This window comes from Sphaeramia orbicularis, chromosome 24 (assembly GCF_902148855.1).
Source record: "Sphaeramia orbicularis chromosome 24, fSphaOr1.1, whole genome shotgun sequence".
In the NCBI taxonomy this organism is placed as follows: domain Eukaryota; kingdom Metazoa; phylum Chordata; class Actinopteri; order Kurtiformes; family Apogonidae; genus Sphaeramia; species Sphaeramia orbicularis.
In genome coordinates, this window is record NC_043979.1 from 7211717 (window position 1) to 7226274 (window position 14558).

Sequence of the window (14558 nt, forward strand, 5' to 3'; positions counted from 1 at the left end):
TTTTGTGAAAGTGCTGTAAACTCAGTGTATTTGTGGAAGCAAAAAGAGTGTTAGAGAAGGTGAAAAGGCTCCAGGTGGATGTAGAATCCAATGACTCCTCCCAGTCTGGGTCACCTGTTCAGCCCTGGGTCACCTCAAGCCCTAACCACACACAGTTCACACATTCACACAGAAACAACAGTGAAATCACACAAACGATGCAAGACTTGACTTCAGAAATGGGTTATTCTGAGAGAAAACTAACACTGGGGAAATGTAATAACCACTAGTTAACCTTCAACTTAGATATAAAAAAAAACAGAACCTAGTTTTCTCCTTTCAAAATACACTTTCAAAATCTTTCTATTTAGAGAGTGAATTTTAAAATACATTTTGATGGGAAGTTGGATTTAGTCTCTGGACAACATACTGTTACCAAACAGGCAGGAATGACTCACCGGTGGTTTTTATCAAATAATGATAATTCCAGTGTACAAATTGCAAAAACTGATAATAATGAAATAAAATTATGAGAATTTCAGTTACTTTTTTGTGGTATTTTATTTTATGATTGGTAAGAATGTGGATTTACAGTCCATAGACTCTTGTCATTATACCTTTGCATTTCCTACATTACATGACCTGCATATTAGCTTGGTCAACTGTAAATTTTTGGTGAGTTCTAGATGATACTATCAACTCAGCATTATTGTCATGATAATAATAGTTAATAATAGTAGTCACTTGTTGCACATTTGTACTGTTGTAGAGGATCAGAAAGCATAAAGAACTAATTTTCACATAAAAATTATGATCATCACATTTTTTGCCTCCTCTGACATGAACATACAGTGATACCTTGGCTTACGAGTTTAATTCGTTCCGTGACCAAGCTCATAACTCTATTCGCTTGTATATCAAATCAATTTTCCCCATTGAAATTAATTGAAAATGCCATTGATCCTTTCCAGCCCCATAAGTCGAAATACGTTGAGATAATGTCTTACATATCTAGAACTTATTTCTAACCTATGAGTAATGTGTTTTGGACCTATGTGTAACTTATATCGAACTTATTGCCAACACATATTTATGTATGTAGATATATTTGACATGTTCTCTTTTCACCTCTTCCAGATACGCAGCGAAGTGTTTCAGCACTTCCACTCTGGACAGTGACCAGACTTTGTTGTGCAGCAGGAGATAATACTAGTAAAACCTAATATCGCCATAATCTTCAAATTTAGAATTACATTTTTAAAAAACTAACAAACTAAAATAAAACAAATGTAAATTAAAATGCTCATCATTAATCTTCCAAAGCCACAGGGAGCCACAGCAAAGGGATGAAAGAGCCAAATGGAAGGCTATATAAAAATGGGGTTCGCAGGATGAACCTGTCAGTACTCCTCAAGACACCGTGGTGAGCAGAGAGATGAAGGATCCAGCATGAGGATACCTACTAGCTATCCTCCAACATTTTTCTTTTTATTGGCTATGACACCTAGCGGCAGCGTATCTGAAGCTCGGATTTTGACTCACAACTCAAAGCAAAAAATCAACTGAGCAACGGCTTCTAACTCAAAAAACACATAAGTTGGTGCACTCGTAAGTCAAGGTACCATTGTATTGTGGCTGTTACTGTTCATTCATTCATTCATTTATTGTTTATTTCGAGGATTTACAGAATATATGCAAGTTCAAAATTCCGAAATCATTCATTTACACTCAAAAAGGAGTGGGAAGAAAAAAAACGTATTTAATCCCACTCCCATTCTCATCATCAAATAACTTAACATAATGACGTTTTAAATACTCACTCCTGTCCTTAGACTTCAAGCCAGAACAATGAACAAAATAGGCCTATACCAAAATAGAATAAACTCATTTGACAGTATGTACATTATATAACCAAAATGTGTGTGAAAAATAGAAACAAAGTGCATTCCTGGTGATGTTACCATGGATAACAGTTAACCATCAAATTACATTATAATAATTACGTACCAACAATGCTAAGAAAAAAACTACAATACCAGAAGGTAATGGACAACACATATCAACTAGATGAGGAACAACAAGCACACATTAACATTTAAGACAGAATATTGATATAACATAAGTATTAAGACCCTCTATCTTTATACTGGGACCAGACCATATGTTTAAATAGCAGTTTAAATCTGTGGATATTTTGGCATTACTTGTGTTGGATGTTCAGACTGTTCCAAAGATTCACTCCACATACAGACACACAAAAATGTTTAAGAGTGGTTCGAAATTTGGGTAGTGTGAAATCTCCAAAACCTCTCAAATTATGAGTACTCTCCCGAATTGTAAAACATTTTTGTATATTACTTATTGATGTATAATAGTATATTACTTATTGATGTATAATATTTTACAGGATTATGGATTTTTAATAGTTTTGACAGAATAAACAGATTATGAGTGTGTTTCAGAAATTCAATCTTGTATATGAGCCGTACTGCTCATTTCTGTCATGTGACTAATGGATTAATTGTGCATTGGTAACTGTTTCCCCACACTTCAACACAATCTGTGAAGTATGGGAGTACCAAGGAGCAGTATAAAGTACGGAGTGCATTCTCATCAAGGTATGTTTTCACTTTATTTTTGATTGAAAAGCTGTCATTGAGTTAGCTAACAACAAATTCAGACTCCAATAAGAGCATGTGCAAATCTTTGGATGGAACTTTTAAAATTATATATTAAAATTACACAAATAACAATCTCACCCATATGTGCAATAAACCTTTTCAAACAATAATTCTAATTTATGACAACATCCTATGAGTAAAATAACACTGTATAATGGATCAAAAGACTCAGACAATGTTAAAGTTAAAGAAATGTCTTCAAGGGTCATTCCACAACTAGTACAGAAGAGGAAACGTCTCCTGGAGGTGTAACACATCATCTCTCCTGGTTATCACATGTCCTTAATTGTATAGTTTTTGAGAGTGAATTAAGAGACATTCTCTTTTACCAATGCCAGGACTGAACCCATAAAAGCACCAGTCTTCATAACAGATGAGCCCCAGTTTTCACTCTGTTCGCCATTTGCAGCATAATGACCCAGAGAAGGAGACTGACTGAGAGAACAGAAACCAATGGAGACAATGGAAGAGCAAATGGAAGTCCACTACAGTTGGCTCTGGATGTAGCACCACTGAAGTGTACTCTGTCATCCTAGCTGCCTCCATGCTGCACCGGTTTCACGGTGGAGGAGCTAAATTTAGCTTTCCCTGCATACAAGTGACTGGCAGACTGGTGTGTGTGTGTGTGTGTGTGTGTGTGTGTGTGTGTGTGTGTGTGTGTGTGTGTGTGTGTGGGTGTGTGGGTGTGTGTGTGTGGGTGTGTGATGGGGGGGGCGGGGATTGAAGACTGTCACAAGGTCAATGTGTCACCTACTTCCAAATTGTGATTTCCACATCAGGACTGGGCATTATTGTACACATATATGATCAAATCCCAAACAGAGTGGTCTCATGGTGGTGTTTGGATGAATGTGGCAGCTCCTGGTGCTGTTTTAAAGCTCTTTGAGGTTGGAGTTGTCATGCCCTGGCAGAGTAGTGAGCCGAGTGTGGCCTTGAAAGCTCAGGTCATTATTTATTCATGTGTCTGCGTACAGATGTCGAGCTGAGATGAGAAATAGGGCTCCTGCCGGCTCAGAGGGCTGCACTACCAACAAGAAAACTCAAACAATTTTCTGTGTCAGTGACAGATCAATGTCTACATTTGATTCAGTCGGGAGGCGTTTGGATGGTGTCGTGAGTCGACACCTTGTTTCCATCCCCTTGAGTGCAGCCCTTACACCATGTGGAGGAAACAGAGCTGCCTGAGATAGTCATTGAAGGGGGGGTTCATGTGGGGTGTCACTGGAGGCTCAGGCTGGAGAGTCAGAGTCTCATTGCTGGGCTCCTTTTTCTCCTTTGTTTGACTTTGTTCTTCCTGCTCTGCAAATGCAGCCACAGGGAGATGGAGAGGCAGGAGGAGACTCTGCCAGCTCTGTCTTCCTCTGGCCCTTTGTTCCTAAAGCTACAGCTCCCTGGTGAACTCAGATACCGCCGGGCTAGATCTGCCTGTGATGGGCTTATCATCAGGTCTGCCATCACCGCAGGGACACGGGCCATACTTAACTCTTTAAACTGAGAAACAAAGGCAACTAAACAGATAAAACATTGATAAGTTGTTGTATCAGTGCACAAACTTCTCTGTAGTTCTGTTTTATGCTGTCAATCGGGCCAAGTCACGCCCTTGTGTATTTCCACTTCTTTTGTTCTGCAGTCGTATCTGAAGGCTGCTGGTAATCGCAGGTGTCGACATATTCATTCCCTTAGAAATCACCAATCACCTGACACTGACTTGGCTTAGGTTGAGAAGTCACTGCCCAGTCTGTCATGCTGGCACATTTCCAGGTGCTCAGGGACAGATGGAGACACATCCTTTTCTTGGATCTCCTTTTCCCTTCTGATTGAGGATGTGCTTCATGAGTCCTGCTATGGATAGTGTTTGAAACAGTGGAACAGTACTCTTCTGCTGTCTTGTGGTAAAATGTAGTAACTGCAGTGTCCATCAGTGATGCTATGATTCACATGGTCCATTCTTCTGTTTTCGTCATACATCCACAAAGTCAGAAAGTTGACAAATTATACAAAAACGAACTGGAATGTACATATTTACAGTATCAGATCATATGTAAATGTAAAGAAGCAGCTGTACAACTGATGAGATTTTTTTTTTTCTACCTTTTTACATGGTTGGTTTAATCTAAATTACATTTTAAGTTAAACTGCGATTGGCTTTCTAGTTTGTATTGGCTGTTTCAGTCATTTATATGATGCATTTAGACTTTTTGCATGTTACTATTGATAAGAATTAAACAATAAATTGATTTATGTGTTTATCTGCTGTCTGTTGTCCATATAATAACCTAACCATAAATGGCCTGTTTTATAGTAATGCTTTGTTTCTTTCTACTTTAGGTGAAGCTTCCTTTCCCTGTAGATCAAATCACAAATCTTCCACGGAATGACTTCCAAATGTTGGTTAAAATGCACAAACTGACCTCGGAGCAACTCGAGTTCATCCATGATGTGAGACGGCGAAGTAAGAACCGCATTGCCGCTCAGCGCTGTCGTAAGAGGAAGCTGGACTGTATTCTAAACCTGGAGTGTGAGATCAGAAAACTGGTGAGTGTGGAATCAGGTGTGGATCATGTATAGACCATGTATGGATCATGTGTGGATCATGTATGGATTATGTGTGGAATCGGGTATGGATCATGTGTGGATCATGTATGGATCATGTACGCATCATGTATGGATCATATATGGATCATGAGCTGATCATGTATTGAATTAGGTATGGATCATGTGTGGATCACATGTGGATTGTGTATGGATCATCTGTGGAATCATGTGTGGATCATGTATGGATCATGTGTGACTTGTGTGGATTATGTATGGATCAGGTATGGATCTTGTGTGGAACATGTATGGATAATTTGTGGATCATGTTTGGATCATGTGTTACTCGTGTGGATTATGTATGGCTCATGTCAGGTATGGATCATGTGTGTATCATGTCTGGGTCAAGTATTGTGCTGCAGATGGGAAGGTATTGTCGATCACCTTCTTTGTTACACCTTTGGTCGATGTCTCTTTCCTCTCCCCACTCTGAGGATGAATGGTTGAGCTCTGATTTGGCATTTTATCCTGTCATGTATTATAGTTATCATCATTTATATGATGCAATACCTGTCATCCATTCCTTCAGAGTAAAGCACACATACACTGGACTTTTAGTGTGCAGAGGATGAGGCTCATTATCTGAACTCATCATAAAGCAGCTTTTAAAGAAATGTATAAATGACTCATGAATCATACCTTTATATCCAGTAAACAGAAGAATAAAGAGATCACAGGTGTAAAGTGAATTTACAAGAGATACTGAAAAATGAAAGAAAAATATGTAATGTATTGTTTCTTTTGGGGCATTTACAGTATTTGCTGTTTCTGTTTGTGTGTTTTGAGGGGGTAATGTGGATAGAAAAGTATTAATGGACACAGAGGTCATGTTCATCAGAAAATAGACAACACTGGTTATTTAACAGCTAAAATATCCAAACTGAAAGCCGACTCGGCCAAATGGTGTTTTGCAATCCTGCTAGTTAGCATTAGTCCAGATGAGCAGCTCTGTGTCTCCATTAAAAGAATTCAAGGCTGTGATGTGTTTACTGTTGATGACTGGAATTTCCTTCCTTATCCAGAGCATGTGTGGGATGTTGTGCTGACTTCTGGGCCTTCTTCTGTTTTATGCTGCGTTTGCAGGTGTGTGAAAAGGAGAAGTTGCTGACGGAGAGGAACCAGCTGAAGGCATGCATGGGCGAGCTGTGGGAGAACTTCTCCTGTTTGTCCCAGGAGGTTTGTCGGGACGTCCAGCTGAGTCCAGAGCAGGTCCAGTCTTTACACCACTACTGCCCCGTCCTGCGACCTGCCAACGCCACTGCCAGCAATGACCCCAAACCCTCCCCCGGCCCCAATGTGGCCCCCACCGCAGCAGCCACCAACACCACCACCAGCATTGACCTCACCGGCCACTCGGGCTCGGTCACGCCAGAGACCGGCATCCAGGGCTCGCCTGGGCCCTCAGAGAGGGCGCTCGACTCGTTGGCCCTCAGAAACGGGGCTGACAAAGATATGGACGGCCACGACGGCAGCTTGTATGCAGAGTCCGGGCTTTCTGTAGAAAAACCCAACCAGACGGTAACAGTGGATTTCTGCCAGGAAATGACTGACAAATGTACAACTGACGAGCAGCCAAGGAAGGACTGTACTCAGTAGTGGTGGTTGTCTGCGTTGTTGGATGTTTTTTATTATTTAATTTTACTCTTCTGACAAACCCTTTCTTGGGGTTGTTGAGATGGTCAGCCTCTGCCAGTGTTCACTGAAAAAAACAAGCTTTGTTTGTATTTATGTCTTTTTGTGCTGTCTTTTTTCTTTTTTTTTAAAGAACGGTTGACACTAAAGTTGTCTTAAAACAGCAGCAATACTGTTCTCCAGGTATTCTCCTCCTACCAAGACAGAGTGGGAACTTCTCACCAAACCCTTACAATGGTGCTACCCCCACCCTCACCCCCCACAGGTGGGGCTCTGCTCTTCACATCTCACTCATCACCAGTTGAACCTCATCGGACCTACAACAGCAGCTTTCTGTGTCTGTCTCTGTCTCCTCTTCCTGCCTTTGTCCTTTTCCCACTCTGTCTCTATTGCTCTTTTCTACCTCTCTCTTTTAACCCTTTTCCATTGATTTCGTCCCAGTTCCAGTTCACCACTGGTGTCTAATTTGAACCAGTTCTTTGTGTTTCCACAGCCAAAAGAAAACTAGTTCTAGAGAAGCATCACCATCACCTTGAACTGGACCGTCAAGACTTACAAGACCTACTAAAACTTTGTGACCACTATTTTAAAATGACAAAGATAGGACAACATTTTAGAGCTTTGTAGTGACTCTGTAGTCAACTGGTGAGCAGACACCAGTGAATGAGCTGTGAATAGATGTATTTAACTGTCCATCACTGATCCCCTTTACTGGCCTGGGAACAAGGCAGGTATCACAGGATAGAATACAGAAGAATCAAAGGTACCAAAGTTCCCTTTGTTCTAAATTACTATTGCTACTTTTTTTTTCAAATAATAAATGTAATTGTGCAATAATATCATGAACAGGCAAATTAATGTGTGATGTGGTGATATAATCCATTTCAAAAAGATCAGCATGTCACCATTAGCATTGACCGTATGTTTGGCCAGGCCTGCTAACTGTTAGCTGCAAATGGGAACAGCAGGCCTGCCTGAAAATCTGAAAATGTCACAATAAATGTTCATGTAGACTGGATTTTAAGATGTTGATCACAGACAACAATCTATGACGGAATAACCATAACTCTTAGAAAATTCAATCTGCATTGTGACATTATCTAACCTTAGCATTCTTTTTACCACTGGCTAACCTAAAAACATGTCCAAACCCACACCATGACAGATTGACATGGTTTTGTGACTGACGTTAGCGTCAGCCCAGAACTAGCACTAGGACTTTGTCAGTGGAGGAGTGTCTGTTGCTGTCTTTCTGTCTCTGTCTTTCTCTACATGTTTTTTTTAACTTGCTAAATCTCAGTGACCCTTCTTGTCACAGCAATTCAAACTCAGGAAAGAAAAAAAAATCTCTGAATGTTCAACCTAATTCATGAAAAAATGAGAATACAGCTTCTGTACATGAGGAAGTTACAATGCAGTTAGACTGTAAAATGTTCATATGCAAAAATGTCTTCAAGCGTGTCGCATTTGTATTTCTGTACAGGAGAACTTTGTACAGACTGTAACCTAAAACATTCCTCCTTTGCCTTCCTTAGCACTGAATTGAAAGAGAAAAAAATGATTCTTTGCAGGCGGTTCGATGGCTATTTTTTCCCCACTCATTAGCAATACCATTGTATTTGGATGTTGTAACGGTGACTTTCAAGTGCTTGTTTGGCAGAACGTAAACTGTATATAGTATGGAGCATGATGACTGTAACAGTGATTTTGTACAGGTAGAGGCTTAGATGTTTCTTTTTCACCGGGGTTATATCAAGCACCTTTTTGCTAAGGGAAAATCGTTTGCGTTGCTGTTTCCTGTCCTGCCTAACGAATAATCCCCATCATGGTGGGTGTTCTCATACTCAGGAAATCAGCTCAACATACACATTGACACACACATACAGTACATACAGACACAAAAGTCAACACACACCTTTCACATATTGAGCCCCATGGATGTGGAAAAGTTGGACATTCAACACACAGCTCAGACCAGCTCCTTTCCACCTCTGCCTCCTCTTTAAATGTGAAAAACTTGTGTTTTTTGGAGGAAATCTTATTTCTTATCAGTATTTAAAGATGCTATTGTGTATTGGGTTTTATGTTTAATATTCAGAGAGATCAAAAACTGCAGCTAACATCTCTGAATGAGAGACAGAGACTTCTACAAACAGATTATGATTTTTTTTTTCTTAAAGAAAAAAAAACATTGACAACAATATTTAAGTGATAAATTTGACAGGCACTTTGCTTCCAGCCCCAGGCGCTCCGAGCCATTTAGCACTTCAAGCAAAGGGTCTTTATTTCAGAATCCCTAAAACTCTGAGTCTGGAGCACTTAAATTGGCACTTCCATAGAAGACATCTTGCTGAAAAAGAATATTTAACTATCCAGTCAAAAATATCTTTATGAAGAACACATATCCAAAACCTGTACAGGTCTTTTAACACAAAGGAAGCTAATTTTAATTTTAGTATAAGAGTGTTCACAACTTATATTTGTATTTCTTTAGAAATTGAATAAGCTAATTCAGACTTCATTGATGTGAAATCAGTGTATGTGTTGTCAAAATGATTGAATAACAATCATATAAGATAGTAACATGTTTGCCCTAATTGTGCATTTGTTGGAACATCCTCTGTTGTGATATGCATGCATGCTGCCTATAGCTAAAGCCTAGTTAGTTTGTCTAGCTTCTTTTTGCCTTGTAAGTTCTCTGGAACAGTCTGCTTTTATAATATATTTTTTAAAGATTCTATGTACAAATGAGCTGAATTATGGCAGCCTTACAAAGGCTGAAACTAATTGGACAGTGAAGCTTTATTCACTCTATAAAACCCCAATCCAACACAGTGTTCTGTTGGTTGCACAGCTCGCTCCAGAGTTGCTTTTGTTGTGAACGGTTAGTATAAGGCGTTTGAAAAAACAATGTTCCAAATGTTTAAATGCAAAGATTCAACTAAAACTCCCTGTTGAACTAAAGACTTTTAAATTTGACAACATTAAATTCAACAATGATTAACATCATTGGTACTGCAAACCCAAGAACAGTAGCTTCTGGAAATTAAAATAATGTTATCATTGCTTTTACTTGATAGGGAGTAAAAATTTTAATTAATGATTTTCTTGTTTTTGTAAAGAATTTCTGGGGTGTTACCTATACCTAAAGGTAATTTCTAGCTGTTGTCTCTTAGGATTTACATTTCTAAAATAACTCCAACCAGAAACCTGTGGTTAGATGCTAGTTAATGTTAGCTGCAGTTGGCTTGCAAACTAATGTTAGCTGTGGTTAGTATGTTAGCTCATTTTAACTGTGGTTAGCATGTTAGCTAAGTTTAGCTGTGGTTAACATACTAGCTAATGTTAGTTTATTTGACTGTTTTTGAGGAAAGACTACCCACTTTATAAAAACATGTTTATTAGATAAGAAAATCTTGTACTTCATAACTAGTAAAATTAATGAGAACTATGATTCTGTTTGATATCCAGAAAATTCATCGGAAGTAGCTGCATTTCTGTATCTGCAGAGAAACAGTCGTGTTCCCAGCATATTTTAATGGGTGTTTGCACCTATCATGAAGCTTCAACAGTGCATTTTCATGATGCAGGTACTCCAGTATCGTACAAGTCCTTGTGACAGTTGTAATTGTTTGTACACCAACATCTAATTCAATGTTTTAATCATTGTTTAAGATTTGTTCAGTTGATAAGAAGAGGCCCATGAGGACAATTAGCTTGAAGGATTGGGGCTTTAAGACTAGAATAAAATGCCAGAACTGTAAAATAAAATCCATTTGATGTTCTCCCCCCAACTTTAAAGGATGTAAATTTTAGGTGTAGTTTAAGATATGTTCTCTGGTGTGAGACTTGTTTATGTTATACAGCCGAACAGAGTAACTTTAAGTGTATTTTATAAACCTGTCTTTACATTTTACAACGACAGATCCCTATTTTGTAGATTAGTCCCACACACATACAAATATGCACACAGAGAACCATACAATAAGTACACATGGACACACACACATACACACACACACAGTCCTTCTGTTGTGGCAGAGCAGCTGTGATTCTTTATCAGCTGATGTTAATTCTAATGTTATTTACACTTTTTTGCTGTTTGTGCTCTTCTCATTCTTCTCATTCAACAGTATTTATCAATGTGTAAATTCTACCAGGTTCAGGCCAGATCACTAGAGCACAACCATCTACAGTACCTTACAGCTCATATGTTTCTGCAAACATTATCTTAAGTTACATCTGAGGAAACTCTGTGACTTTGTGTTTGTTCTGGTTCAAGGCAATGAATTCATTGTTTAGGCAAATAACCTACTCTACAGAAAGACCAGACTTTTTTTTTAACTGAATTTGAACAAATCCTGAGAAAAGATGATCCAAGAAACGGAGACCAATTGTACGCTCCGACACTGACTGTTTGGGAAACATAGACAAAAGTATAACCTGTAAAACTAGACTGAACATGCACTTTAGTCTGGTTTACATCACAGCAGCACTCAATTCCAACTGTTGATTAAAGGTCACCCAAATTACAAAGCTAACTGTCCAGCCATCCTGTGAAGCCCATTCACAAATATTAAGAAGATAAAAATCATATAGATACCAGTGTGGAGCTCATTCACAGATACTACACGCATGTCTAACATTTATAGAATTAAAATATAACCCCCCTCCCCTTTTTTTGGGACCCTTTAAACCACACTGTTCCTAAAACTTCAGTTTGGACCAGGCAGGACCATGAATCTTCTCAAAACACAGATCTGTTTAGAATTATAGGAGGCAATAATTCTACAGAGAGCAGTTTTTGGCAAAATCTTTTAATTATTACCAATAAAGCATGTACACATCATGTCTCATTTTCAACTAAGACATAAAAACACAATAGCCGTGATGAAAGAAATTTTAACATCCATTTCATTCAATTAAAAAATATTTGCATATCATCCTTCTTTTCTACTGTTGGAAATGTGATCAATTTGAGACTATAAAACAAGTGTAATTTAGGAGCTTTTTACTGATGTAAAATGGACCAGACTGTGTTAGGGTTAAGGTTATTGATGGATCAAATAATGTCACATATTCATATTTTGGGCTGCAAATTTTAATTTTTGGCAGGACATTAGCTCCACATGAGTTCCAAATCTAATGGTGTCAGTGTTTGATAGGTTCGGTGGAACAAATTGTGTTGTGATGAACACAGACAACACAGATGCAGCTGAAGGTTTAGTCTTTGTGATTTGGGTGAATCCACCCTTTAATGTCTAACAGTTGAACCTCCTGTCACTACAGAGCAGACTTTGGTTGTTATTGTCTCTAAAAGTCATTTTAAAGCTGCATTGATTGATTTTTTTTTTTTTTTTACACTGCCCCAGAAAACAAATGCAAATACTTGAGTCAAATCCTTGAATGTATTCACTCTGATTCTTGTACTCTCAAGAAAAGTAATAAATTTCTTTAGCTACTCAACATTCAGCAGCCAGTCACTCATTTGGTAGAAGAATAGATGAATGTGATGAGAATTTAACATTGGAGCCAGAAACCAAAAACAAGTCAAAAAAAGCCATTTTCCTCTTTACAGTCACTGAATCCTTGTTCACAGTAAAATGACACTGAAATTTTGCAGCTTTAAAGTAATGCACAGAACGTACAAAGTGAATTGGACATCGCGGTTCTTTGATCATCCAGGTTACTTTGCACAGGTTAAACATGAAAATACTCATTGTCAGTAGAATTTTGCTGTTGCTGTAACTGTGCAGGTGAATGCTCTTACACTTGGTGTTTTTGTCTTTGTTTAGTTTGATTCCTTTTGTTGCTGCTTCTCTGAAACAAACACTGGCTCTTCTCCAAAGGTTGTTCTATAAAGATTATGTATGAACAAAAACATGCCTTTCTCACAGATTGCTCAACTTTATCTTAAAAAAAAAAAAAAAAAAAAAAAAAAGCAGAAAAGTATCTGATATCATTTCCTGGTTGAATGGCTGAGATCATTGAGTAAAACATGGAATATGTTTACAACAAGGTGTCATTTCATGTTTGATCCTTCTTCTTTTTTTTTTCTTTTTTTTTTGCCATGTCATAATTGCTCGGTTTAATCAAAATTGTTCTTAGTGGTTGTAAAGAGAAAGAATGAGTTTTCCTCACCTTGTCTTTTATCCAACTGTTGGGATGGGTCAGCATTACATGGATACAAGTGCACCTCCGATATTTGCCTTAGAACTTGCAGAGGCCATAGTTCACATTGAAGTGAAGTGAGTGTATGCAGGGGCCTGCGTCGGGTCCCCATCCCCAAGTCACCAGTGCAGACTTTCTCACACTTATCTACCTGTGAAATCCTTCATACCTCTCATAACTGGTCAATGACTGTATCAGCAAACTGCATCAGGTGTTTTTTCTACATGCTTTTTACACAGATTATATGGATTATTGTATTAGTAGATTTGGTGCATCATTTTTAATGTAATAGCTCTTAAGCTTGTAGTTCAAGTTGTTTTCTCTCATTTTTTAGATGACTGTTTTGTGTTAATATTGTCCATTTGGAATAGCTGTAATTTGCTTATTCTCTACTAAGAGTTCTTACCTTTATCATTTTTAAATGCTACATGACCCTAATTAATTAAAATGACTTAATAACCATTGTAAATACAGTATTGTGCAAATCCCATTTTCATTAATTTCAATTGCTAGTGTTATATAAATGACTCTTTTGTCTAGACACCATTTCTCTTTATGAAATAAAGAAACATGCATATCATTTTTTGGATGTCCGTCTCTGACACTGTTTTGCTGCATCAGTTTTGGCCCCATGAGGGAAACAGAATAACAACACACTGTCATCATGTCTGGGTTTCCATCAGAGAATGAAACGTGTTCATTTTACTTCCCATCAGAAGGGAAGTATGTGTTTTGCATCTTCTGAACCAAGGATGAAAACCTGATTTAAAAAAAAAAAAAAAGGCGAAAAACTTACACATAACATATGCAGCATTTTTATGATTAGCCTCTGGCTAATTGTAAAGATGGGAGGTCATCTGCAATTCTAACACGCGCTATATTATATAACTGTAGTTCTAACACTGGGTCATGAAATGAACAGGTCTGTCTGGTCCATTAATGCAACCTACATAAGCTACACGTCAGTTGACATTCGGATATGACGACAAACTGATATGACAAACTCTACTCCTGTGGATATTTCCTTTATTTGTCCGAAATCTGGTTGATTCTGGTCCTGGAGCCTGTTCAACACAACGTTTATGCAGAGATTAAACTAAAAGTGTATCTGAAGTTCTCATACACCAATACATGACAGATATATCAGTGAACTGTGCATAGTTCAAGTAGACACGGATGTTCAATTGTTCACCACTTCAGCCTGCTTCACCTCAGTTTGTTGGCTTCATAACCAAGGCTGTGATCATTCATCCAGACTATACACTACAGAATCATATCCTCTAACACCCCAGCCTTCTCCTTAATTAAGCAAAAAACATGATGTTGTGCCTATAGGTGTAGTTCATATATTCTTTGTTCATTCAGACTCATGAATCTCAGGCTCTTCAAGGGTAGCTTTCATCTACAGCATCAGTCAAACAGAGACACCGCTAAATGTACATCACTGCTTCTAAATTGTGTCATTTGACGTGTCTGAAATTCAGTTATGACACTGAGTGAAAT

At 38.2% G+C, this 14558-nt stretch overlaps 1 protein-coding gene across 1 annotated transcript in view; it reads left to right on the forward strand.

Annotated features, from left to right (window-relative positions):
• The window catches only part of bach2b (BACH transcriptional regulator 2b), a 135668-nt gene extending 122835 nt beyond the window's left edge, over positions 1-12833 (forward strand). The window contains exons 4-5 of the mRNA XM_030127801.1: positions 4989-5195; positions 6336-12833. Coding sequence (XP_029983661.1) covers positions 4989-5195; positions 6336-6848 — 720 coding nt within the window. The 3' untranslated portion in view covers positions 6849-12833. The remainder of the gene's footprint in view (positions 1-4988; positions 5196-6335) is intronic.
• The last annotated feature ends 1725 nt before the right edge of the window (positions 12834-14558 follow it).